We start from the raw sequence: 27,321 nt of genomic DNA, 5'->3' as shown, positions 1-27,321 counted from the left end.
GTTATAAAAGAGGTCGATTTAATGGGAAAGATAGGGCAGCCAACCATGTGGGTCAATAGTGTCTCTTATACCCATTTGTCTCTTACATCAGTGTCTCTTATAACGAGGTTCAGCTGTTTTTTGTTTTTATTAAAAATTCATCTTTGTGGGTAAGGCATAGGGGATCTTCACTACTTCCGAAAAAATATTTAACAGCCAGAACTTAGTACGCAGCTATGAACAGTGACAAATCGGAATTGAGTTACAAGGTGTGCCTCAAGGTCTCATTCTGGGTCCGATTTTGTTTTAAATGCGAATGCATTTCTTAGCCGCGGGTTGTCTTGCGTCGTTGAGCGGCTAGCACCTAGAAACAGCTGTGGCGCGCGCCTAGCAACCGGAGCAGGGGCGGAGTAGCGGAGGGAAAGGGGAGAGGAGGAGCGCGCTCGGCGTGTGAGGGCGCTCGCATCGCGGAGCTCGGGGCGGAGAGAGAGCTCGCACGCGGGCTGGCGGGGGTCTCTCCCTCCTCTCCGCGTACCCCTCTCCGCTCGCTGCGCATATAAATGCAGGGAGCGCGCGCCTCTCTCCGTGACTGCTTGCCGACTGGCGCCTTGATAGTGATGGAAGTCGGTGAAGTCGAATCCCTCGCGGCAACGATACCGCAAAGAAGAATTCGGTGTACCCAATGCATTCGCATTTCCGCACGATCCCCTTCGGGGAGGTGGGGGGATTTTTTTTATTGTACAGTTTTTTACGGATGAAGCTTGATGGCATGTCTGGTATGTAGTAAAGAATATGGTTATCAGCCTTAATGAATAAACGATCACTGTGTGATTTTTTTTCTCTAGAAAACAAAACATAAGCATTTTGTAATTGGCATTTATTTGTTGCTTATTTCCCAAGTGTTACATGCTGAAGTTATTTACATTTCTTTCATTTCCACTTGCAGGTATGTCTTTTAAAGAGGTGCTTAAGTGGGACCTCGGCTTAATTTTAGCAGGGAGGCTACACTTTCACACTACTGTGCTTCTCTGAGATTTTTGAGATACTTTACTTGTAGAGAGGCAGATATTGTATTAGTTTGCAAAAGAATTTGTGGTTGGGCAAGTAGGTGTTTGCAAAGCGAGACATAACAGTGAAGAATGTAAACGTGGACTCGCAAACATTCACGGGACAACTGCGTGCCCTGTGTGTTTTTGTGAGTCAACATCAACTTTCCATCCATCTGCGGTGGCCACTTTTCTGATGGAGGCGAAATCGCCCGTGTGTTGGAGATTTCGGCGCACATTAAAGATCCCCTAGGGTCAAAATCAATCCGGTGCCCTCCACTATGGTGTGCCTCATTGCGCCTCATTGCCTGCGTGAAGTCGTTGCATTGATTCTCACAATCAATCAATCAATCAATCAATCAATCAATCAATCAATCAATCAATAAATTAAATTAAATTAAATTAAATTAAATTAAATTAAATCAACTTTACATGCTGTCACGTGCTGTGTCCTGTGAAAGAGATGCAGCGGTTTGACCCTACTGTCTCCCAGGACTGTGTACAAGCTTGCCGATTTCGGTGCTGCCCGAGAGCTTCAGGACGACCAGCAGTTCATGTCCCTGTACGGCACTGAGGAGTACCTGGTGAGTCGCTGGGGCTGGTGGCGTGCGGGGGCCACTCTTGTGCGGTGAAACGGGGGGTGCAGGGTAGAAGCGTAGTGTTCCCTCGTTGAAAACCTTGCGGGGCTGTGAGCGTCCTGTAGACTGTTATGCAAGCTCTGTGCTCACATCAGAGGCATGCTTCCCATTACAAACGCTGAAGGTGGGGCTATTCGATTTGCAGTTTCGGTCTCTCAATGGGCAGTCCGGGCATGATTCGAGGATTTTCCGCGGTTAGTCAAGGACTGAAAATCAAAAAATGGCTGCGTATCGGCTCCTTTCGTTGCAAATGTCGATGAAAGACGATAGTTGACTGGTGCCCCTGCCGTGTGAACGCTTTCTTTCTCTTTCCCGCTCACCTCTGATGCCGTTCCTCTTCCGCCTCGTACCTCTCAACATAACACTCTAGAGGTTTGATGAGGTCAATTCAAATTTACTGCATTCCACTGCTTCTAGTCGGGTGCCTCGATGCCAGCGCTACCATGCGGCGGAGACTCATGTGAATTGAGGAACCCTATTACAATATTTATACAGTAGAATCTCGATGATACGAATCTCGCGGGACCGTGAAAAATATTTGTATCATCCGAAATTCGTATGAACCAACACAGACCAAAAAATTGAGCGCTGAAAAAAGTTTTCATTTATTTCTTTTCTTACTTTTGCGTGAACAAATCCATGATTTTTTCTGCTTTTTTTAAACCCCCACGTCACAAAGCAGTCCTTTCTGGAGCGCGTAACGCTTCGCCTAGCTTCGTGATGTCTCCTCACTCCCAGTGTACAAGCTCGCTACACGCCGCAACAGTCAAGCGGGAACCGCATGGTGCGTTTTTGCACGCAATTCGCACGCCTCGGCTTTGCGCGCGCTGTATTTTCAAGGCCGCATTGACGATTTCGTGCCCGCGGTATCTCCTACCTCGGTCAGAAAAAGGCGCTGAGGACTTGCAAAACGCTCGAGACAGCCCGCTGGCTCCACCCGAGATGTTTAGTCTTAGCACTCCGGCAGATATTTTATGGGCGCTTTCACTAGCGGCGTGGATGGTGTTTTATAGTACCGTTTTCGCCAACGTTATCAGCTCTTTTACTGCACAAGAAACTTCGTGTCTGCCTTGAGCGGCATTTTAAAGAGTGGCTAGAAACAGTCGCTGAAGCGGCTGTGCCACTTCGCGGCTGAAGCCACCGCCATGTTGCCGCGCGGGCGGCGGCGCGCGCAGCGTGCAAGAGGTTTCGCGGCGCGCATGGGGCGTGCGGGGCGCGTTTTCGCGAGCAGAAAACAACAGCCCGGCCGTTTCTGGAGAAAGAAGAGTGACAAATGGGGAGAGAGAGCCGTCACTTGCTTGTTCGGCAGTCGGGCGCCTCGCCGGCTCGTTCGTATCATCCGCCGGGCCGCACAGGTCCGTTCGTAACAGCCGAAATTTTTCCCATTGCAAACAATGCAATTTTGCCGGGACTTTTCAGAAATTCGTATCATCCCGAAATTCGTATCACCCAGAATCGTATCATCGAGATTCTACTGTAGAACCACGTTGCTCTGCTCCACATGCACTCTAAGCGGAACGTGGATTTTACTTAGTGGAACTTTTCGTTGCTGTTGCCGTTTGATTTCTTAAAATGCTGCCAGGAGCTATAGTGGTGCGGGCAATAGCAGGTGACGATTTTCTGCAGTGGCTGTAGTATCTCATTTCGCAAAAAAGTCGAGCACCCATGAATTTTTTTTATAAGGGAACACTGTAAATGTCACTCATGTATTGATTTTCTGCCTCACATTGGCATAATGTTTTGTTCTCGTTCAACAATGTTGACAAATAGGAAGATTGCCACCAGACTTCCAACGTTTAGATTTGGCTGTGGGTATGCAAGACTATTGCGCAGCTTCTGTTTCACTTTGGCCGAATGGCGGAATCGGGTCATAGGCAGACATACAGACAGACCAGAATTTCTGCGTTTAAGTAGCCCAAGAAAGACTACCTTCTTTAAAAGCTTTAGTCTTGAGAGGGAGGGAGGGAAAGAGGAAGACGGAGGACTCATTTTTTGTGCCCTGTTGCTTTTAGTTGCTTGAAACCTCCTCCTTGTACTTTGGAGCCAGAGCTGGAGTCAGTTGCCCTTGGCAGTCATCCGCCGTGGTGGCTCAGTGGCTAAGGCATTGTGCTGCTGAGCCCACGGGTTCAATCCCGGCTGCAGTGGCCATTTTTTCTGACGGAGGTGGAAAAGGAAAACGGCCGTGGGTCAAGATGTTGGCGCATGATGAGGATAACGAGCTGGTCAAAAGTAATTTGTGGCCCTCCACTAGTAGCTTGTAGCCCCTTGTAGCTTGTAGCCCTTTGAAGCTACACCGGGGCTACACCTTGTAGCCCCGGTGTAGCTTCAGTGCACAGCATCTGAAAGTTTTGACAAAATGGCAGTTGTGGTTAATGGGCAGATGATGTTGCTGTGGCAAATCGCGTGGAAAGAAGGTGGCTTGTGGTTCGTGGTCAACAAGTGCTATTGCGGAAGCTGATGTTTGGGTGAGTTTGTGTGACGTTGTCAGGGTGTTAGCTGCATGTTAGCGTTCAAGGGACACAATCAAGTGGAGCTAGAGGCCCCACTCCAATCGCCCAGTCATGTTTCTTGGTGGTGTCTTGGGTCAGTGGCCAGCAATGGCACAGACGAGAGTCTGTGGTGTCTGAGAGAAATCGCCCGAAAGTGTCCGGGGAGTCGCCAATGCTTGGTATGTTTCCCTTAACTCTTTCGGGACCACCCGAAAAAGTGATGAAAAAGTGAGGTCTCGCTACAAATTTTTATTACATAAAGCAAAGGCACCATCCTACCTTAGCATATACCAAAATGCAGCTAATTATATGTTCTTTGACATACAATACCAAGTTTTACTTCAACACTGACGATAGAACCATGAAAAAATCTTAAAGTAAGAACTTTCTAAAAAAACTACAAAAAAAGATAGAAAAAAGCGTAAATATAAAAATATTAAAAAAGAATAAAATTATTTCAGGATATACAAAATGTAACACAATGCTTTGTTTCTTCATCGTGAAAGTTTGATGCGGCTAGGTGTAACTGGTTTTTTGTTTTGTGCGTGATCGCTTTGGCACTAGGGCCATGGCTACGTCGTCGCCCACGTACACGCCGGGCTTTCGTCTCGGCGAAAACTTGATCCCTTTCTGAGATGGTGGCAGAAGATCACCACCATAGGTAGTTAACACCCTAGCAAACAAATATAAACCAGCCAGAACATATTTCAAGGGCACATACCTACTCCAGAGACAATTGAAACCGAAACCAACACCCACCTTTGAGCGCAATTTGATGTTCCAGGCTGATCGACACCTGAATCCTCACTCGAGCTGAAATCCGATCTCTAAAGCTGCATTCCGACTCTTCACTGCCACTCTCATCTTTAAAATCCACAGTAGAAGGCGAAGATATGCGAGACGAGATGAGGCGGATTTCTTATCGCGCTCACGCGAGTATGACGCCATGTTTGTTTACATTCGAAACCACTGCCCGTCAGAATAAAATACCTGATGCGTTGCCGCCTGGCGATAAAAAAAGAAACTTCACAAAAAAGAAAACTATAGTTTTCAAACTATCTCCTAGATGTCGCTAGGTGTTCCATCGAGCGAAAATTTGTATTCTGCAGGCTCGTGAAACCATCGATCATATGTGATCGATGGCCCATGGAGCGGTCCCGAAAGAGTTGAGGGGGGACACTGGTCTTGAGGACATTTCTGTTATTTTTTAGCCTATGTGCTTGAGATTTACACATAAAGTGTATTTTCACATTCTGAACTCCAATATGCAGTCAGTTTTTTGTCTGTGTGGTGCATGTTGATAGTTGAGCAACATGTCATGCCGTTCCATTTCAGGCACGCTTTTTCATTATTTATCTATGAAATACTCTTATACTCTTTATCCCTTTGTGCTCTAGAAGGACCAGGGAATGCAAGTATATCACTGCAGTATTTTTAGCAGTGTTTTAAATGCGGAGCATTTCTTAGGCTCGCGATGTCACTCGTCGATGTTGTCGGCGCAGTCCACACGCTCACTGCGCATGCGCGTCGCGTCGAGGCGCAGGTGCGCGTCTCTCCCCCGTACCCTCCTCGCTCTCAACAGCAGGTGCGGCGGTGCGGGAGGAGCGCGTGTACCCGTTGCGCTCCGTCGCTCTCAACAACAGCTGCGGCGGTGCGGGGGGAGCGCGTCGGTGCGCGCATGCGTCGTAGCTACCTGTGCGCTGCGTCGCGCTCAACAGTAACGGCGGCAGGGCGTGTACACGTGATAACGGCGTGGTGGGTGCGTGGAAAGTTCGCGCGCTTGTGTACGGAAGTGTGCGCATGCGCGTCTCTCCTCCGTACTCCTCTCCCTCGAACGCGGGCGGTGTGTATATAAGCGGCGGAGCGCGCGTTCGGAATTCAGTCAAGGGCGTCTTTGCTTGGCTTTCGCTTGACTTGACACTTTGCTTGATGGCACCAAGCAATAAAGACAGACATTAACTTTACACTCCTTGCCTTCGCTTCTCCTTCATTCAATAAATAAGAATATTAAAGACGAATAACAATTAAGCATTCCCAAACCATACCCAATTATGCAACATTCACGCGATACCCCCACCACTTTGCGACGCATTTACTCGAGTTCCCCCCGTGGAAAGATGCGGGCGGGTTTTTTTACAATTGCTGAAAGCTTATTAAATGTCAAGTAATCAATTACCAAAGTTTTCGTAAAACGACCTATATAAGAAATTGTGGTAGCAATGACAATTTCTACATCTTTGTGGTTTTATTGCACTGTGCTGTTCAAAAGCTTTCAAATGCAGCAAAACTTGTACAAATCTGACCAGTGCATCCCAAGATATTGTACCCGACAGTTGACCTCACAGGAAAAAAGTTGGTCCTGAGAAAACAAGGCACGAAGATTGGAAACATAAGTGAAAATGGTCAATTTGGTGAACTTAAAAAGGTGACAGCGCTGTAAATACTTATGGTACAGCTATAAAATTTTGCAGGTACATTCTTTGGGACCTGTACACTGCAAATAAAATTAATAAAGAAAGTTGATTTTTTTTTTTGCAAATTTTCGGTCTTCAAGGCTAGTGTCTTACAGCTCCATTATTTGGTTAAAGTCTGCGACAAAAGTGGCATCACAGTCATCGGGACAGAGCGGTCTTTTTGACGAACCCAGTTATGGTACTGCATCTTAGCTCAAATGCCGCATGTCCGTTGCGTAGTGAAAGATGTGTTGCCCCCCTTTCCCTCTCTCCTTGCCCATGGCAGCACCCGGACATGTACGAGCGGGCGGTGCTGAAGAAGAGCGCGGGCAAGTCGTTTGGGGCGACGGTGGACCTGTGGAGCATCGGGGTCACCCTGTACCACGTGGCCACGGGGGCCCTGCCCTTCCGGCCCTACGGGGGGCGCCGCAACAAGGACACCATGTGAGTCTGTCGGGGGGGACAGGGCTTTCCTTCTGAATTTGCTTATTTTCAATTTTGTGTTAGACAAAAATGTCTGCTGTGCAAGGCTACTGAAGGAGGCCTCAGGGTCGGAGACTGACGGGGGACCTCCTGTTCTTCTTACACAAGCAGAATCATAGGTTATCAGAAGACATATATCTATTAAATACATGCGAAAGCAAGTTTGACTTCCACCTCAATGCGGCCGTACAGCTACAAAGGAAAGCTGTACAGCTTTCTCAGACTTCGCAGTTGAAAAATTCGTCCTGGTCCCGGATTCGAACCCGGGACCACTGCTTAACCAGAGCCATCGCTTTACCAACTGAGCTAACCGGGAGGTTAGCTGTTTGTAGCGCGAGAGCAAATTGATCAAGTGAAGGACAGGTGTTAATCGGTCATATTTAGAGGAAATCCCCAGGGTGGAGTAAGTCTCTACGGAGGAAAGATTGAAATCCACCTCAATGCGGCTGTACAGCTACACAGGAAAGCTGTACAGCTTTCTCAGACACTTAAATACATATCGCATACTGTATATACCGGCACAGAGAAACAAGAAAAGTACAAGTTAACAAAACATGCAGTGCTGAGAACGAAAAGCAAAATTATATAAGCAGCACAAATTGCGGCATACATGCAAGATCTTCGTAAGCAAGAAGCACGTCACTTAACAGTACACAGAGGAAAAAAAAAATCATGACGTTATACTAGCAAGTTTAATTATTCGGGTTTGAATAAGAGTGCCCACAAATATTTTTTAAATGTATAGATGGTGCGGGATGCTTTAATAGCTAGTGGCAATAAGTAGCTCATGTGCGTGTTCCTTTCTCTCTTTTTTCTTCAGCCAGAGCTGTGCTGTGTAAGGGAGAGCTTTTCAATTATTAAACAGTAGTGTTAGTTGCACTTAGAAAAGGTTGGCTGATATACGAATTAAAAATGTAGGAAGGTGCATCAGTGCCATGCTCTGGCATAGCCAGAAATATTTTTTTGGGGGGTGTTATACACCACCAGTACAAAAAATAAAAAGAAAGAGAACCTCACCCTAGCAATATCTTAAAGGGGCACTGACACAAAATTTTGAAGGCGAGATAACTTCGGAGATGGATTGGTGGGAACACATATACATCATCTGCAAAATATCAGCGGCGAATACAGCCTAGAGCATATTTAAAATCAATTTTAAAGTGTGCGAAACGCAACCGAGCAACCAGCAGAGGACAACGCGCAATCGACATCCCGAGGATATTGGGTAAATAAACAACATACAAACACGTCACGAGTTTGTGTTTGCCGCTTCCGCACTGCCGGCTCTTTTCGCCGGCTCGCCCGGCTCGCCGCTCCAATCGGAAGGCCGGAGGGCGGAGCTTCTGCTCTCGAGAACGAACGACCCGATCGTTGGCGGCGGAGGCGCCGTGATTTCGTCAGCTCATCGGGCAGCTGGCCATGACCAAAGTTCTACAGCGATTCCAGGCACTCTGTTTCTATTACTGTTTATTACCATTGGACGCGAAAACGCGCCATAGGCACGAAAAGCCCACTGAGCTAGCCGAACGGTCGCTGTGCAAGCGGCGGCCACAGCCGCGAAGTGGCCCAGGCCGGCGCAGGTAGCTCGAGTGATAGCTTGTTACCGCTGCACGAAATTGTCCCCAAGTCCCGACCATGGTGGCTTACATGAGAAAGGAGTTAATGATGCGATGGTGGGTTGCATTAAAAATTGTCATCTGCACCGCTTACGAGAGCGGCACTCGAATATCCGCCGCAGTGCTAAGCCGAACACATCTGTAGGCGGACCTGTAGGCAGACCGGCCGGCTGCTCCCAGCGTACGTCTTGCCACCCACCGTCTCGAGCGTCGCGCGTCGTTCTTTAGCCGCGGTAGCATTTGCACTCGCAGCGCCTGCGTCACATCCACGGTCGCTTTTTAATTAAGCGCTTCACGAGATCAGTACGTGGGGGCATTCGCAGAAACTGCCGTTGATGCGGATTCGACGGTGCTGCGGCGGCTCTGCTCTGTGATATCCCTCCGACGGTCACGTGGTCAGCTTTGTTCACTCAAAATCCACCGTTTCGCGGCACTCGCTGAAATCGAAACTGCGACTGGCCGCATTGAAAATGCTTCTAATTAAACAACCGTCGCACGCTGAAGCAAATGAGGTTTATACAGGTTATAAGTAGGTCACTAGCTACTTATCGCAACAAAAAAAATGAGATGCAGAATTTTTTGTCAGTGCCCCTTTAACCATTTTTCTGCTTTAATAAAGCCACAGGGCTGGTTGTATTGTTTGCTGTAATATCTACTAAAAATACGGACGGGTGCACACAGGGCTCTGAGGGACCATTTTTGTCAAGAAACCAGCGCTCTTTCCATTTTTCGTTTTTTTAGGTGCGGAGTACCTTAGGACCGCACAATGTCCGTCCGCGTCCGTGCGCATAGCATTTACAATTGCAAAAAATCATGCAGGTGCCGGCAGGATTCGAGCCTGTGTCTGGTAGACCAGACAGAGTTAGTGTCAGCCGTCTCACCCACTGGGCTACGACCATGAGTTAGTGCCCGAGAGTCAAACGGCTTACTCCCTCGCCCGTAACGGTGTGGAGTACATTAGGACCTCCCAATGTCCGTCCACATCCATCTGTGCGTACACCACCATCAAGCGATCTAGGGAATAATGAAGGTGCAACTCACGGCTCAAATCGAATGATGGTCAGGGCGCAAATCGGATGTCACTCGGGGTGCAACTTGGATGTTGCGCTCTCAACTCAACTATGTACTCCGCACCCCTCGCCATCATCCACGGAGTGGAGATGCTGCCATTTTTTATTGCAATTTATCAGTGTGGTGTGTACATAGCATAGGAGGAAAAAAACCTTAACAAGAGGGAGGGAATGCAGCACTCAGAAAAATTTTTGGGAGTGGGGGAGGGGGGTTATAATACTGAACCCCCCCCGCACCCCCCCGGCTATGCCCCTGGGGGCATACATGGGCAACTCATAGTTTGCAAAAAAAAAGTGCAGTTTTAGAGAATGGCGCCATCAGCACTTGTAGTTCTCTAAGTTGTTCAAGGCACCTAAAAATTTACATCTGGAAGGGGTCTATATAGGACAAAGATAATGAAAGTAAAGTGATTGAGTTAGAGAGATATATATTGAGGGAAGTACTCATCGAACTGAACGGTGATGGGAACCAGGGGCTCTGAAATTTGAGTTGAGCATGAAACCCGAATGCTGGTTCCTTGGTCTTAGCTGACTAAAGTGAATGCACCTAGTTAATTTGTTGCCGCCTTCGGCTTAGAAAATGTCGACAACTGGTGCATGCAGCTTAATGTATGACGAATGTGACGTAGTTAGGCTTCATACGCTTGTAGTTAGGCTTGGCATTAAAATAATTGCATGTTCCTGACAACACACCCACTATGGTGGATTGACTGGGCCTTGCCACTCGCTGCAAGGCGTTCCATAGCATGTGCATCGCAGTGGACTAAGAACTTACGAAAAAAGTACACCATCGTCCAGTGGGGAACCCTGATGGGGATGCGAAGCATCGTGGCGGTTCCGTGTGGTTCCCTTGTGTTGCGGTTATGTTGAGTGATCTGGTGTTTAGTAGCGCCAGAGGGAATTCCGTGTCTAGGTCCACACCGGCGGCAAAGGCACGCAAGTACTGTTGTGTGACGGTGAGTATAGGCGGTGGTTCTCGAGGCACCGAAACTCGTCCATCATGTTCTTGTCGATGTTGTCGTCTCTGTGGCAGAATCGGTAGTCTCCGTCAGCGTTGGTGAGGTAAAGGTTGTTGACGTTGGTGCACCGGCTGAGAGCAACGTACACGCCCTCCTCTTCGCAGATTTGTCTTCTTCTCCTTCTTCTTCTTCAGCGGTTGCCCTACGGGAAGATGACGACGGTGGTTGAACGCGAAGCTATCTTGTGATGTATTCTTTCGTTGGCCAATCCCTAGGGGCATCCTGCCACAATCATCATCAGAGGCGCTGCAGACGGGGCACGTACAAGTCACATACCCCCGAGCAAGAGATGCTTCGCATCGGAGCGTTGGTGAGTTAAAGGTTGTTGACGTTGGTGCACCAGCTGAGAGCAACGTACACGCCCTCCTCTTCACAGCTTTGTCTTCTCCTTTTTCTTCTTCAGCGGTTGCGCTACGGGAAGATGACGACGGTGGTTGTCATCTCGCTATCTCGTGATGGATTCTTTGGTTGGCCAATCCGTAGGGGCATCCTGCCAAAACCATCATCAGAAGCGCTGCCGATGGGGCGAGAGCAACGTACACGCCCTCCTCTTCGCAGCTTTATCTTCTTCTCCTTGTTCGTCTGCAGCGGTTCCCCTACGGGAAAATGACGACAGTGGTTGAACGCAAAGCCATCTCGTGATGGATTCTTTGGTTCGCCAGTCCCTAGGGGAATCCTGCCACAATCATCATCAGAGGCGCTGAGGTCGGGGCACGTTGAGCTGCAAGGCGTGTGGCGCTTCCCGCCACAGCTTTCCCACGGGAAATTCAACATCCTCCTCTAAAGTTTTCTGTTCGTCGTTTCCCTTGACATTCAGCTTCGCGTGCCTTCGTTGTATCAGCTTCTTGACGTAGTTTGAATGAGTCAAGGACATAAGGCGCATTCGTAGCACTTGCTCCTGTCCCGGTTTTGTAGCGTAGTGGGAAGAGCACCGCGTACCTCCCATTGTGGCCAGAGAGTCGTGGGATCGAAACCGGGCGCCGCTAACTATTTCTTTTTTTTATAGTGTAGGGGGAGAGGTGCGGACAACGGACGGACGCCGGACATAGCCCCAAGCAAGAGATGCTTTGCATCTAGAACTAGTAGGTGTCCATCAGAGCAAGCACCACCCACTGTTAGGCAATGCTGGGCCATGCGCATTGGCTCTGATGTGTTTCGCAGTGCGCGCATAGAGTTTCACTCTATGGAGACATTGGAAACAGTGCAGACATAGTGACATAGTAGTGCAATACACACTGTTAGTGTGGGACGCATGGGGAGGTAGCGTGTGATGAGTGTGGGACAGATGTCCTGTCTGTGTCCTCCTGTCTAGTACTGCATGTGTCCCGTCTGTGTCTTGACCATAGGTCGGCAAAACAGAAAAAACTCACTCAAACTCAATCACAATTTTTTTCATTCACGCTGTACTCAATCAAACTCAGACTCAAAAACTTCGTCTGTTTACAAAATCACTCGTACTCACTCATCAAATACTCATTTGTAATCGTACTCACTTGTACTCAAACTCATTTGTCCTCACGAGTATTCGTACTCAATCTGTACTCATGAGTACTCACTCTGTACTCATGAGTACTCAATCTGTACTCATGAGTACTCAATGAGTACTACTGCTCGTGAGTACTACTCATGAGTACTACTCATTTTTCACTCATGAGTACTACTTATTCTGCACTCATGAGTACTACTCATTCTGCACTCATGAGTACTCAATTTGTATTACTCACGAATAATCAACTTATCTGCACTGTTAGCTAGGTCGTAGCTCGAATAAAAGACTAAGGAGAAAAAATAAATTGTTTAATTGATTAAAAAAACACAGGTTACATATAAATCAGGACAGAGGAAGAAAACGTCTGACGCGGTGCACTGTCGTTGAGCGACTTACTGCGCGAAGGCAAATACATGTGAGAAAGCGAAACGGAATGTAAGCACTCGCGTTGCGTCTGGCGTCTCCTCTTGTTCTCAGGCCGGGTCGGGCTCAGGGGAGCTCGGGGGTTGTCGGTGCAGCGTGGCCGTAAACTGCGTTTTTCTGTGTGTCTTCGGGTGGCAGCTTTTGTCGTCCGTTTTCTTGTTTGCACTACTGTTTGCACTACGGTACTCAGGAGTGCATATGCTCAAGAGTGCAAGCACTCGCAAAAACAGTAATCACGAGTATTGTACTCATGAGTGCTGTGTACTCACGAGTGCTGTGTACTCATGAGTACTGTGTACGCATGAGTACTGATATTCATTAGTACTCAAACTCATGAGTACTCATACTCATGAATACTGTACTCATGAGTACTCATACTCATGAGTAGTGTACTCATGAGTACTTTACTCATGAGTAGTGGACTTACCCCTGTACTCACTCGTCATCATACTCACTGTTTTTTTCTGGGTGTGTGATCACTCATCATCGTACTCACTCGTGAGTTTGAGTACAAATGAGTACAAATGAGTGTACTCACGAGTGAGTACGCCGACCTATGGTCTTGACCATGCCTCTTGTTTTGTGTTGGATGACACTTGCTTTTGCCTACTTTCAAGCACATCCAAGTTACTGCTAGTTTTGTTTTGCTTGGCAACTACGAACTAACGTGTTTAAATGTCCATCTCAACTGCTGCTGTTGTGATTGGTTTGCCTTAGTCATGGGGCGGGAAGGATAAGCTAGCAGAACTAAGCAGAAGCTGCTTAGAGCAAATACCTAAGTGGACACGAAATTCCTGCGTGTCAAAGTTTGTATGTAGCCATTCCTTCATCTTCCATTTCTCCGCCATCTCATCTCTGTCATCCTCTATCCATGCTCTCTCTTCCCTTTCCAGCTGGCCAGAACTAATACCATCAGGCCGACTTTTCTGCGTTGTTTCATTTCAACAGAATTTCTCTCTCCAAAGAACCAGCTGTCTAGATTACGACGACGACGCACGCCATAGCTGTAGTGATGATGATGATTATGTGAAAGAGAGCCTTTGCCCAGTGGTGGTGAGAGCTGCTCGTTTCCTCTTCCCCAGGTTCTGCATCACGTCCAAGAAGGAGTCCGGGGTGATCTCGGGCGTGCAGCACACGGAGAACGGCCCCATTGAGTGGAGCCGCGAGCTGCCCCGCACCTGCCTCCTCTCCCTGTGAGTGGGGCTGCACCTGCATGCTTCGCTCGGAGGGGGGAGCGGGGTACACTCAAACCTCGCCATAATGAAGTGGAAGGGGACTCGTAATTATTTCGTTATATCCATTGTAAGAGTTTACCGCAATGTATGCCCAGTTAGGTGCACAACGATAAGCATGCAAAGAAGGAAACCGCATCGCGGCCCATTGTACCGCTACGCGACCATGCATGCGACGGAAATCGAACAGAACAGATACGTTTCGCTTGCTCGATGCGCACACTTCCTATTTTATTGCCCGCTAGCTATAGCTGGTAAAAAGCATGCGATGCTCATTTGTTTCGGACATCTCAGGTGAAAGACTTCCTTTTCAGTGGTGGCCACCGCGCTGGTGCCGTTTTCGCCGTGGCTATGGGCGCCGAAGCAATGACGTAGGAAGTCAACTGTGTCAAGTTCCTCGGACGATATTGGCACGTTGAATGTGTGGCATTGGAGACCCCGACGTCTTCGTCATCACTTGCGTCGCTTTGTCTGCTGACATCAGCAATAATAGCATCGCCGCTTGGCCGCGAGGTCGACGCGGAAATTTTAAAACAGCCGCGCCGACGGGCGTCGAACTCCGCGAAATACTTCAGGCACCGTGGTCAGGTTCTTTGTTTGGCTGGAGGGATATTAATATTAGTTCGTTATATCCATTGACAGGTCCATTTTACTTCGTTACAATGAGGTTTAAAATGCTTGCTTCTTCATGGAGATTTCAAGGGGAATCCATTATTTCGATATAACGAGGTTTGGGTGTACATTGTTCCGGCGAATGTCTTGCAGGGGCCTGCGCGAGAAGGTGGTGCCCCTGTTGGCGGGCCTTCTGGAGTGCGACGACTCCAAGATGTGGACCTTCGAGCAGTTCTTCGAGTCGGTGACCGAGGTGCTCCGCTGCCGCCTGGTGCACGTGCTGTACCTCAACGAGGGCCGCGAGATACACGCCTACCTGCCCGCACAAGCCACGTGAGTCGGGCATCGTTTTGTTGCTGGCAGCACTGGTGGAAGTTGTGCGCAAGACCAGTTCTTCACATTAAGGGGAGACATTGCTCTTTACAGTAGAAAATTTGATTTTCCTTTACACTTTGTAAAGTATTCGGGTAAATTTAGGTCAGTCATTCCAGAGTTATCTTAGCATTACAGTCACAAACTTGTCGTGCTCTTCCTCATGAAGAAGAGAGCTACAAAGTGAGGCTAATTATATTACTGTAGTTATGCCGTAAAAGAAGTTACCATGATCTGAAACTTTGAATGCATTTTTCTCAGTTTCTTTTTTTTTTTTTTTTTTTGCAAGATCATGCACTGCCTTACGGGGGTTCTAAGATAATGTTGCTGTTGGGCTAGGATGACAAGACTGGCATCATTGCATTTGTATTGAGTTAGTAAGTCTAGCAGGTGCTGTTATTTTTATTACTCTATAGTTCACCTATTTGCAAAAATTACTGAAGATGAGATAATTCTATACGAATTGTTGATATTAAATGTTTACCTCTTTCATGCTTTGCAAAAGTCCTTGAAATAAATAAAAATAGCATAGCCTTGCAGAGCAGACCTTTGGCGTTATGTCCATATAAATCAGCATTCAGTCTGGTAAAGCGAAATTGCTCCAGACCCCCTGAAGGAATGCCTCAATAAATAAATTTCAAAGTGCTGTATTTCTTGAACAAATGCAGCTGTGTTAAAGGTATGTTAAAACCAATTACATAGTTGAAATCAGCGTGAGAAACTGCTCAAGACTGCCAATTTTTATCTAGCTGACACTAAAAATAACAAAAAAAAAACACTTTCTAAATTAAGACCGACCTTCCCGTTAATTAAGGTGAAGAGTTGGGCTAGTTGGCTATGACTTGAATGTTTCACTAGGAAAAACTACACAAGGAGGATAAAGAAAGCTGCAGAAAGGATGCTTGCTAGACTTCAACTGAAAGTTTTACTTTTCACACGTGCAGCATAGAATGTGTCACGTTTGAAATATTCTATGTTTGTATAAAAACTATCAGCAAATCATTATTTTCTCTTTATTAAAGGGGGGACACGGCTCTTAGACTCGTAAAATTGGCTCAAAAGTCAAATTTTCAGTCTCCCCATTTTTGGGTTCCTAGCACTTTCCTTACCTATACGCCAAGTTTCATTAAAATGTGGGAAATATCTGTTGAGTTCTAGCGATCTAAAAATGCAATATTGCATTTTCAAAATATTGAAAAAATTAAATTTGAAAATTTACGGCCACCTTCAGCTGCCCGGTGCTCCGGAAGCTGCGCTTGATGGGCTGGATTCCACGCCGGCGACTACATGAAAGACAGCGCCTTTCACAGAGCTGACTGGTGTCAGCTCTGTGAAAGGCGCTGTCTATGACGTTAGCCATAGACAGTGCGTCTTCATATGGAATTATGAACACAGACATTCTAAACACGTTCTTTGACGCCTTGCGTTGCAAGACATGCGGTGGACGTGTGGAATTGGTTAGAGGTGGTTACGGTCACAGATTCCCAGAAGGCACAAAAAAAAGAACTTGCGTCGCAGCATGTGTTCTGCTAAGAAGTGGGCAGCTTCTCCTGGGCTTGCCAACATCGTGAGGAGAACGTTACGTGACGGGTTGCACGCCGAATAGGCTCCTGGAGTGTTTTAGTCACACTTGGTAAACTTTTCGTAAGTCTTTCTTTTTTTTTTTTTGAGACTGTGAGCCTCACAGTCCCATGACAGGATGCACACAGTCTATGCACCTTTGGGTTTTAGTCATACTTCTAAAGTTTCATGTTTGTTTTCTTTGGTAAAATATGTTGTAGGGCTGTGTTTCTCACAGGACCAGATTTTCATGTTGCAGCAGTTCTGGAAGTTCAAAAAGCTCTTGCCCTGCTACTTCTTTTTCGTGAGAGTTTGTCACTACAAGTGCAACATGACCAAGGTAAAGTTGTTAGCTTTACAATAAACTCCAGAAAAAAAAAACAAGATTTGTCTGAAAGGCCAAACCGGGCCTTCCATTTCGAATGTAAAATGCAATAACTTTTGTTCAGGTTGGTGGAGAACATTTATTTTTGTTTTATTGCGCTCCATGATCACACAGGATCATTTTGGTATGCCAGTTGTGGGTGTGAACTTCTGAAATTTTTTTTTCGTTTTTTCGAAACTGTAATTTTCTTGGTGGTGCGATTTTGGAGGGTTGATAAATGTGGCACTACTGGTGCTATTGCTGTAATTTTTTTTATATAAGATAACCACTTTTGGAGAATGCAATCAGGCTAAAGTAGGCATAATTACTATTCTAAAAAAAATGAGAAAAGTAATTATTTTTGATCGAACGAGCGGGTTCTCACTTGCTGTACTTACTTGCTTTACTTGCTGTAAGTTTTACTTGCTGTAACTCTGGTTCAAATTGACCTAGAGCATTTATTCTTCATTTTTGCACTCTCTGATCACTCTAAATTATTTCTATGTGTCAATTTTCTTTATACTTCCTACTGGTTAGTAAATAACTCACGTCCAAACAAATAATATTAATTTGCTTATATCTTGATAAGTGCATGTTTCAGGACGAAGACGATACCACATTTAGAATCAGCGTGTTGAAATACATAAACCATGCAAGTTATATACAAATCGGTTGATCAATAAAAAAAGAAGTTTTGTGACCTTTCTAATGTTGCTTTACAAAGAAAAGAAGTCAAACTCCACCTTTGTTGTGGAGGAAAAAAAAAAAATCTTGAGAGGCCTTGATGTCACATGTTGTGAAACTACTCTCAGGGGTGGAACTGCTGCGCCAATTGCGCCATTGTGCGCCAATTTGCCCTGCTGCGCCAAGTTGCGCAGAAACGGCAATTTGCGCGATTATTGTCCATTGAAAGCATACAACGCCAAATTTAGCCGAGTCTTGTTGTCGTCCGGGCAACACTGAGCTCTGGCTACACAATAGGAGCAGCCGCATCCATGCCGCATCCATACCCACGGCAGTTCGGTGCACCCATGGTATGGTCAGTATGGTGTACCCTTCTAGTACACTGTACCCATGGGTGCACCATAGCCTCCTATATAACCTACTGTGCCTGCTCTATCGCCCCGAAACCCATTGCAGCAGCCCGTTCACTGCGGGGGCGCCAAGTTCCCAGGTTTTATGATGGCCATGCCGTTCCCTCGTGGAGTTTATCGCAACGTTGTTATCGCCGTGGCTTTCCCGTAAGGCTGTCACCAGCATGAGTAAAAGTACTTTGAACAGTTATCTAGTGTTATAACTTGAGGCATGGCCTCTGGAATTTGCAGCTGCTAGAAGTAAGACGAACGACCCCTTCGCACATCCTTCGCATCTGTAGTTTTTTTTTATTATTATTGTGCGAGTACGCAGTTACTGTGGTGATTGACATCTACTTTTTCGGGACCTGCATGAACTTTTTTTAAAAACAAATGTAGGCAAGCTTGCACTCGCGCGAAAGACGTGAATCGCGAAGCTGTTTCACGCGAGCATTGACGAACACAGTTATTTTCAGTAGCACGCCGTGCCTCTCGGATCGCGGCCACTTCCCCGGCCAGTAACAATAGCTGCACTGTTAATAACGGCCCTTTTGCATCAGAAGTTTCTTTGGCCAGTGACTTACGGCGAGTAACAACAGCTCCGCTGTTAATAACGGCCATTTGCATCAGAAGTTCATTTGAAGCCGAATTTTTCGCGCTGCTTTAATGAAAGAAGTGGTGGGGAGCTAAAACAGTTGCGTGCACCGCGCCACACAGCCGCCGTACTCGTTCGCGCGCGCCGACGAGGCCCGACTTGACCGCGAAAGCGGGCGTCTTGATGGGATGCCGTGCCTGCTTTCGCCTTCGCGTCTACCACGAAATGAGGCGTCGTGAAATCGCCATCTTCTTTCGCTGCCTGCCTTTGCCTGCCTATGATGCCTGCCGTCTCGGTCGACGTGGCGGCGCCAGCTTGCTGCAAATACGGCATCATATTGTACGGCGCCCGTCTTCGTTTTGAGGCCTATCGATGCGAGACGATGCGCACTCGGCGAGAGCTGCGCGGGTACGGCACGTTCACGATGCCTGATTTCACGGCGGCAACGTCCGTGTCGGGCCTCGGCGGCGCGCGAACGAGTGCGGCAGCGGGGCGGCGCACTGCACGCAACGGTTTTAGCTGGAAACTACTTTACCAAAAAAAAAAAAAAAAAAGCAGCCACCGTTAGTAACATAGTGTTCATTATTATAAAAGTAAAAACCAAAAAGTCGATACAAAAGTCCGCTCAGCCGCATTATTTAAGGCCGTCAGTGTGCTCCACAAGTGCTCCGAAATAGCCCCGCAATTGCTCCAAACCTGCTCCAAAATGGGATTTTTGCTGCTCCAAAGCTGCTCCAAAATAAGAGTTTTGCTGCTCCTGTGCCTGCTCCAAAAGGCTAGACCCTGCTTCCACCCCTGTACTCTGCCATTTGAGGCAGCGGCCTACCTCTCCACGATCGCTGTCGTCTGCTTTGTCATCACCTGCCGACCGTTGGCTACTGGCTTGGGCCGCACAGTCACTAGGGCTGCGGTGAGCTGGCCCAGGGTTCGCACAGGTCCTTGAAAACCTTGAAAACCCTTAAATTTAGAAGTGTCAATTTCAGGGCCTGGAAAGTCCTGTAATTTTTAAATGGTCCTTTAAAACCCTTGATTTTTCTGGAGAGAACCAATGGCCCTGTCTTTTCACAAGAATCTAAAGTGTTTGTTGTGGATTTTAGGTGTTAACAAATGTAAAGAAACATTGTAACAATCAAGTTTCAGTGTATTGCGTGAAATTGCGAGTTTGGTGGATTCTCATTATTACGAGGCAACATTGGGAGCAGCACTCCTCAATAGAATCCATGTCACGATACAATCCAGTGAAAGCCGGCTTCTGTTCTCTATCTTGCATCTTCCATCTAGTCGGTGGACGCTCGCTCGTTGCATGTGTGCTGTGCCTCATACGCTCCATCTGCGTTTGCTCTTACGTCCAAATGGTGGACGTGGACATAGTTCGTCCTGCCTTGCAGCAACACTTGCTGATTTAATTTCAGCTGATACTCTTGCTGACAAAGCAGGAGATGCAGGCAACATTAACTAAGTTTTGAAATCACACAGCCTCAGAAAAACACGAAGAAAAAACAAAAACCTCTAAATACCAACCATAAAATAAAAAATAAAGCTGGGGGAGCATTCACGAACCCGTTAGCACCTATCTAAATGTGCACTAATGTGGTTACGTATTGTGCAATAAAAAACTTTTGCATTGTGTTGGAAAAGTTATAAACAATCCCAGATAAAACATAAGATGGGGACCTTGAAAATGTGTTTTCTGGTCCTTGAAAGTCCTTGAAAACCCTTGGATTTTTGCTTTTCAAGCCTGTACGAACCCTGTGGCCTTTGACACTGTTGCTAGGATGTAGTTGCCAGTGAACTCTGATGAGTGAGAAAACCATGTGACTTCCTCAACACTTCTCCCAATGCGGCCGTGGTCACCGGGGCCTCTCCTAAGCTTTCTTTCCTTGATGAACTTCGTAAAGCTCTGCCATGTTGCTGTTACCCGAGTACGCATACATTGCTGACTTGTCTCGGCTTGTGATGTCTACTCATGCTGCTTAGGATACTTTTTTTTTTTATTAAAAAAAGTTCGATTTGTTTAGTTTTTAAGGTATTGAAGACCATGAAAACACCATGGAGGCATTTACATGATTTCCTTGCAATTCTGCGACTTTGCAAGCCATCACTGCTGTCATTATCACAGGACACTTACTTCGCCGTGTAGACCCATACGGCCTAACCTGATCTCATTAACGGCTAGCGTGATTTGCTTCGTATGATGACATTACATTTGGCACATGAGAGGGGCCTCAGCTTGCCCTGCGGTGATCCTGTGTGTTCAACAATCTTCCGAGACAGGCTGGCCGACCTGAAGACAGAGGTGTACCACCAGACGAACCTGCCGGCCACCTCACAGCTGCTGCTGCTGCCTGAGGGGGGACTCCTGGAAGGCGTGCTTTCGTGCAGCGCGGCGGCCACGCAGGAGCTGCCTCCCACCAGTCTGGACAGCCCTTACCTGCTCTTGGATGCAGGCTGTCCCCGTGTCCAGGCAAGCGGCAACCAACTTGCGGGGAAGGGATTGGCATTTTAGGAGGGGATTGGCATATTGCTTGGGCTTCACATTTGGAGGAACGTTCAGGGCAGCTGTGTTCGCTTTACCTTCAACAAGGTGAACCTGTGAACACTGGTTCTTTTGTGGTGACTAACTTGTGGGGAAGGGATTGGCATTTTAGGAGGGGAGTGGCATTCACATTTGCAGGAACGTTCAGAGCAGCTGTGTTCACTTTACCTTCAACAAGGTGAACCTTTGAGCACGGGTTTTTTTGTGGCGACTAACTTGTGGTGAAGGAATTGGCATTTTAGGAGGGGATTGGCTTTTGGCTGGCTCACCAATTGCTCATGCTTCAAATTTGCAAGAACGTTCAGAGCAGCTGTGTTCACTTTTCCTTCAAAAAGTGCAAACCTTTGAACACGGGTTCTTTAATGGCGACAAGCTCGTGGGGAAGGAATTGGCATTTTAGGAGGGGATTGGCATTTGGCTGGCCCACCGATTGCTCGTGCTTCAAATTTGCAGGAACGTTCAGAGCAGCTGTGTTCACTTTCCCTTCAAAAAGTGCAAACCTTTGAACACGGGTTCTTTAATGGCAACTAACTTGTGGGGAAGGAATTTGCATTTCAGGGGGGGATTGGCATTTGGCTAGCCCACCAACTGCTCACGCGTTAAATTTGCAGGAAGGTACAGAACAGCTTCCCCTTCTTCAGAGAGTGTGAACCTCCGTACGCGGATTCCTTTTCTGCGCACCTTCCAGCATTCAGGCATCTACGCCTTCTCCCGGGCTTCAGATGGGGGCTGGGATTGGCAGAGGCCGGAGGAGCGCTTGTTCTTTCTGTCCAGCCACTGCCTGGGAATAAGCAGCGCTGTGAGTTGTGCTTTAAAAAGAGCCCGACGTGTCGCCACGTTTCTGCACGTTCAGATGGGGGCTTCTCTGTGTGAACGTTGTGTCGATTGATTCTTGTAGGAGGCGTACGAATTTAGCAAGCTCATTCGCCACGTAAGTAGATGACGGCCGCATTTCGCCGGCACGTGGGAGGGCTCTTTGATTTACAGTCTTGTTCTCGCCCATCTCGGACACGGATAAGCCGAGGTAACCTGAGGATACTTTGTGCTGTAGGAGTATACTGTTACATAGCCAGGGATGACGCAGGGTGCTTGAAGAAATGAAGTTTATTGGAGCAAACTTGGGCTTCACGATGAACTTACCACCGTATTTACTCGCGTAGTGAACGCGCTTTTTTTCTGTAAAATGGAAGCAAATGTTGGGGGTGCGTTTATTATGCGGGGGGGGGGGGGGGGGGTAATTTTCCGGAAACTTTTCTGGAGTGACGAAGATGAGCCACGAAACAAAATAATGCATGAAATAACCCACCTTTCGCAGTAAATATATGCGTAAACAATTGACAAACACACCGGGGTTTTGTTGAAATATATTCGTGTTCGTTTGTCAAGGCTTCACTTCGTCAATTCCAAAATGTCTACCTGCCGCAGTGGCTCAGTGGCTAAGGCGTTGCGCTGCTGAGCACGAGGTCGCGGGTTTGATTTCCGGCCGCGGCAGCCGCTTTTCTGATGGAGGCAAAAAGCGAAAACGCCGGTGTGTACGAGATTTCGGAGCACGATAAAGATCCCCAGGTGGTCAAAATTAATCCGGAGCCCTCCACTACGGCGCGCCTCATCGCCTGCGTTGCGTCGGTGCGTTAAACCCCACAATCAATCAATCAATCCCAAATGCCTACCGACAGAACGGTTGCTCAACTGCGTACTCCCCAACCTTTAACTTAAAAATGGCCGCGTAACCGCCATTTCAGCCCGCCCCGGACTGGAAAGTGGATGTCGAGCAGAAAAGCAAGCAAGTAACAAAGCAATTGTGAAAGAAAGTAGGGCTGAGACCATGCTGAGACGCTCAGTGGAATATGCCGACTGAGCGTCGTCGTGATGGGCTTTCCCACGCCGCCGCGCCGGAGTGTTTGTTTTTTTTTACGCCGAGAGATGGCTCTAGGTGGGATTAGCATCATCATCAGTGGCAGAAAGTGAAGTGAGAAAGTTACAGTACTGCAATTTGGGAGACTGCAGGGTTGGAAAGTTGGGGGTGCGTGCATTACCGGGGGAAAAAAAGAAACCTAATTTTGACGAATAAAGTTGGGGGTGCGTTCATTATGCGAGTGCATTCATTACGCGAGTAAATACGGTTAACCCCCGCTCAATCAATCGTTGCTACCTGGGGAGGCTGTGGCAAGTCCAAGACTGTGATAATCAAAGAGCCCCGCTGTGTCCCAGGGGAGCTTGGTTGACGGTGTCGGGTGTCTACCTTTGTGGTTCCCAGGTGCAGCCGGGGGCGGGAGCCCAGACGGCGCGATTCCCGGCGTTTGCGTCGCCCGCGGCCACATTGGAACACGACGCCTCACTGGCCAAGACCTGCTGCAGCGTGGCGCACGCCATGCAGCGACTGCTCGACAAGTTGTGTCGGTGCCACCGACAGCTCGCCAGGGCACCGCAGGCATTGAGGTGCGGATGGGTATCGATGGGGAGCCTAAGGGGAAGGGACATTTTGCTGCCACCAAGTGAGGGAACCTTGGCTTATTGCGGGCTATGGTGCCTCTGTTTAAGGTCGGTTGTGGGGGCGGGTGTTCCCATGGGAACACTTGCCCCCACGGGAAGACGAAGATTTCTACCACTGCGCTGATACGCAGCTGCCTTTTGGCATCGTGAACACGAGGTCGGTTAAAAAAAAGATCCTGCTGGCGTTATCACATTTTCCCGCAGCATCTGTTCATAGACACTAAAACCGCAGTCAATGTGGTCCTTCAGAACACACACACAACGAAGTTACTGCTGTGCTCGCCGTTTGTAAGACCGCGCTTGATAAGACCCTGCAGCAGCGCCTGATGTGAAAAAAAAAAAAACGAAATGAAGACTTCGCCTTTGTTTTAAAGTGCTGTGCCTTGGAGTGATGATAAATATAGGATGACTTGACAAGCAGGTTGTGATGTGGTTGGATTCATGCACGTTATGGTGCGGTACTGCTTATAGTGGTGATTTTTTGCGGCTCCCATACGTTATAACATACGTTATAAGCGGTCTGCACTGAACTTACAAAAAAGAAATCTCGTCCCTAATACGCACGCTACCCTGATACAGATTTCTTGAGGGCTTTTCTCAGCTTGTGATGCCTACTTATGTCACCTAAATGGTGATTTTCTTCTTTTTAATTAAAAAAAAAGAATTCTTTGTTTTTTTATAAAAACTTTTATCGATGAAAACATTCTAGACACACTTGAACTATAATTTTGCGAGCTTGCTAATTTTCACCGCTATCACTATCAAATAAGATTTTTTTCGCCGTGTAGACCCGTACGGCACCAAACCAAATGTCATTAGCAGCTAATGTCATTCACTTTGAATGACGTTAGATTTGCCATGTGACAGGGGTACTACTTTTGCACATCATCTTGTCGGGAACAGTATTGCGAAGCTAGGGTTGCCTGCTGGATAGGAAATGTTATAGTGACCCATTTGTTGTCCTCTGCAAGGGAAGAAATAACCATTGTAATGGCCGCAACAGCTCATCGTGTTCACGGTGCTGCATTTTGGTGTACCTACTTTTACGCGTCAATATGAGTTACCTCTGAGAAAACAGTGACAGCTACCTCTAAAAAAACAGTAACATAGCATGCATTTCAAGCCTACTTTCAGTGAGGGATGCATCACAAACCTATTCGATGGTGTTCTTTGTACATTCACAAAGCAACGTCGATTAAGAGCCATGCTGAAATACCTGGTATATCACTGCCGAGGGGTTGCGCACATCAAGATTCTGCAGTTAGTGCACCCAGTTTCTTTGCGGTGTGCGTAACTGTATTTAATGCTCGTGGCTCTTGTAGCCACGGGGATTCGGACTTTTGGAATCGATAGAGGACTGCAACATGTTTTTCTCCTCCTTCTCTCTCTGTCTCTGTTCTCATAGCTCCGTTCTAGAAGAACAAGTGGAGAAGCAACTAGCCAAGTTGAGCCAAGCCAAGGCCATCAACAGCTTGCTTGACCAGCAGCTGAGGCTACTCACGACGAGGTAAGCGACCTTCCCGTCTGATCGTAGCAGGTTTAGCCCTTTCTGGAAGTTACGGAGCAAAATGTAATTTATAAAAAAGTGATGTAGCTCTGAAATGACCCATTTCTTGGAAGTGGAAGAGCAGCTTTGAAGATCTTATATAAATTACTAATAACAGAGAGCAAAGAATTAGTGCCTAGCTTGTCTCCTTTGAGTGCTCCTTCCTAAGCTGTGCTAGTGTTTCTTCCCAAAGCCTTTTCTCTTAATTTATACAAAACCAGAGAACTTACTTTCTATTCAGTAGATGAAGTAGGAGCGAGATAGATTGAGCTAGCACCGGACTTTTTCCTTGACGCTTTAGCTGGGCTGATCTAAAATGTGTTATGAGAGGAACGGCCAAGCAAAATCTTGTGCATCCTGTGTTCTGCATTTGAGCTGCTGTAGAGTGCTGGGTAGGCCAGAGGGGTAAATTACAAACAAGATTTTCATTGCTTGAAGCAAGTATGTTTACTATTACACCTGGCTTACACTTCACCGGCGCTAACCGAACTGCATAATAACTGAATGGTAATAATAGTAATAATAAATTGTGTAATAATTTAACGGTGTTTCAAGGAGCCACAATTAGTTTTTCTCGGTTCCCAGTGGATTGTGAGCAAGAAAGAAAATTGGCCGCGTATCTGCTCACTTTGCTGCAAATGTCTCTGAAAGGTGACAGTTCTCTGCCGCCCCTGCCATAGAGTTTCATACGATAACAACTAGAGAGGAATCTGGCGCTGCGATCATCCACTGCAATGGGCGTAACGGGTAGTTCTGAATTCGGATCGGCACTCGATGGCTTGTGAAAGTTGCTATAGATTGCGGGCAGTTTCATTTTCGTTTTGGATTTACATGAATGCATTTGCCTGCGCAGGCTGTTTGAAGAAGCGATCAAAAATACGCTTCTCCTTGAACTGCATGCCACGTGTGCACTGATGCTGCCCTGAGGGGAATGTTTTATAACCAGGGTTGTGAATTGCGTGGGTTATCAATTCATTGCCGGAAAAGTGAGCACGAAAGCACAAATGACGGCGCTGTGTGCGGCGAAGTTGTCCGCGAAATTGGAGTTTCGGCACTGCTCATTTGGAAGAGCAATTTATTGTTGAAGGTGACGATGGTTGTGAATTGCTTGGAACAGGCACACGTCTCGTGTGAACGCCGTCTCCTACTGCGTAGACCAGCAGTAGCGGCGGCTGATAGGAACGCAGCTTGTTGAATGTCACTAATTCAGGCAAAAAAACTTCTCCAAAGGTAATCAGTTTCTTTTTTTTTTTAGCACAAAACTTTTCTCTTCCTATTACAAACCACCAGCGCCGAAACTTTTGCAAGTAGTTTTTAAAGAAGTCTGTGTCCTGCTGTGGTTGGCGGCAAAATGGCATACCTGCTTTACAAACCTCCTCGACTCCGCACTTGGTTTTTATTTAAATGCGCCGTTTTATTTCGTACAAAACCAGTTTTTGGTCACTAACTTTCTTGTTCGCCATGTAATTTGTAAATGTAGAACTGGGCAATAAGAGTTTTTTTTGTCAAAAAACACCATTTGTGCAGCCATAGGCCCGTTTCGATCCTACGCGATCCGGTTTTAGAACTACCCATCATTCCCATTGAAGCGCAAGCGCCGCCGCCGTGTTCGCTTTTGACACTAGCGCCAGTTTCCCCTCTAGTTATTATTGTATGAAACTCCATGGCCCCTGCCATGTAACTTCCTATCATCTGTCCCCCTCCCGACTGTCAAGCTCTTCTTCTGTCTCACTCCTCCCACGGTGGAGGTTTCCTCCAGTTAATGCAAATTTAACACGTTCAACTCCTCGCACTCCATTCTCTTGGAACATTCCGTTACTGTGGGACTTCTTAGAATGTCGCCAGGAGAGCTAATATCGTGGTGGGGCAGCACCTTTTGTGTATTTGGGCCACAGCATTTCTTAAGCCTATTGCAAAAATCAAGCAGCCATGCATTTTTAATTAAAAGAACGCTCTAAACACTACTTATCTAGTATTGATGTTTTGCCTAAAATATGCCAAATGTATTTTTTTCTAGACAGTGTTGAGAAGCATGACCATTGCCACAACATTTGTAATTTGGAAAGGTTTTGCATATGTAAATGTCTAATGCAAAATTTCATTTAACTTTTGACTGGGTGGCTGCATAGAGGGACAGACAGTTAGCCTAGATGGACATACAGACATGCAAGAATTTTCACGTTTAATTAAGTAGGCCAAAAAAGACTGTTGTCTTTAAAAGCGGCCCTGTATT

At 47.0% G+C, this 27,321-nt stretch overlaps 1 protein-coding gene across 2 annotated transcripts in view; it reads left to right on the top strand.

Annotated features, from left to right (window-relative positions):
* LOC144158615 (serine/threonine-protein kinase TBK1-like) overlaps positions 1 to 27,321 on the top strand; it is a 63,799-nt gene that overhangs the window by 15,000 nt on the left and 21,478 nt on the right. For both annotated transcript variants that reach the window (XM_077689627.1, XM_077689628.1), the window contains 7 exons: positions 1,519 to 1,609; positions 6,892 to 7,049; positions 13,788 to 13,898; positions 14,703 to 14,882; positions 20,788 to 20,977; positions 23,307 to 23,488; positions 24,948 to 25,049. In XM_077689627.1, coding sequence (XP_077545753.1) covers positions 1,519 to 1,609; positions 6,892 to 7,049; positions 13,788 to 13,898; positions 14,703 to 14,882; positions 20,788 to 20,977; positions 23,307 to 23,488; positions 24,948 to 25,049 — 1,014 coding nt within the window. The remainder of the gene's footprint in view (positions 1 to 1,518; positions 1,610 to 6,891; positions 7,050 to 13,787; positions 13,899 to 14,702; positions 14,883 to 20,787; positions 20,978 to 23,306; positions 23,489 to 24,947; positions 25,050 to 27,321) is intronic.

This window comes from Haemaphysalis longicornis, unplaced genomic scaffold (assembly GCF_048455015.1).
Source record: "Haemaphysalis longicornis isolate Haplotype H1 unplaced genomic scaffold, Haemaphysalis longicornis Haplotype H1 scaffold_10, whole genome shotgun sequence".
Taxonomy (NCBI): domain Eukaryota; kingdom Metazoa; phylum Arthropoda; class Arachnida; order Ixodida; family Ixodidae; genus Haemaphysalis; species Haemaphysalis longicornis.
The sequence above is the reverse complement of the archived record's forward strand: the minus strand, read 5'-3'. Positions and strand labels throughout refer to the sequence as shown.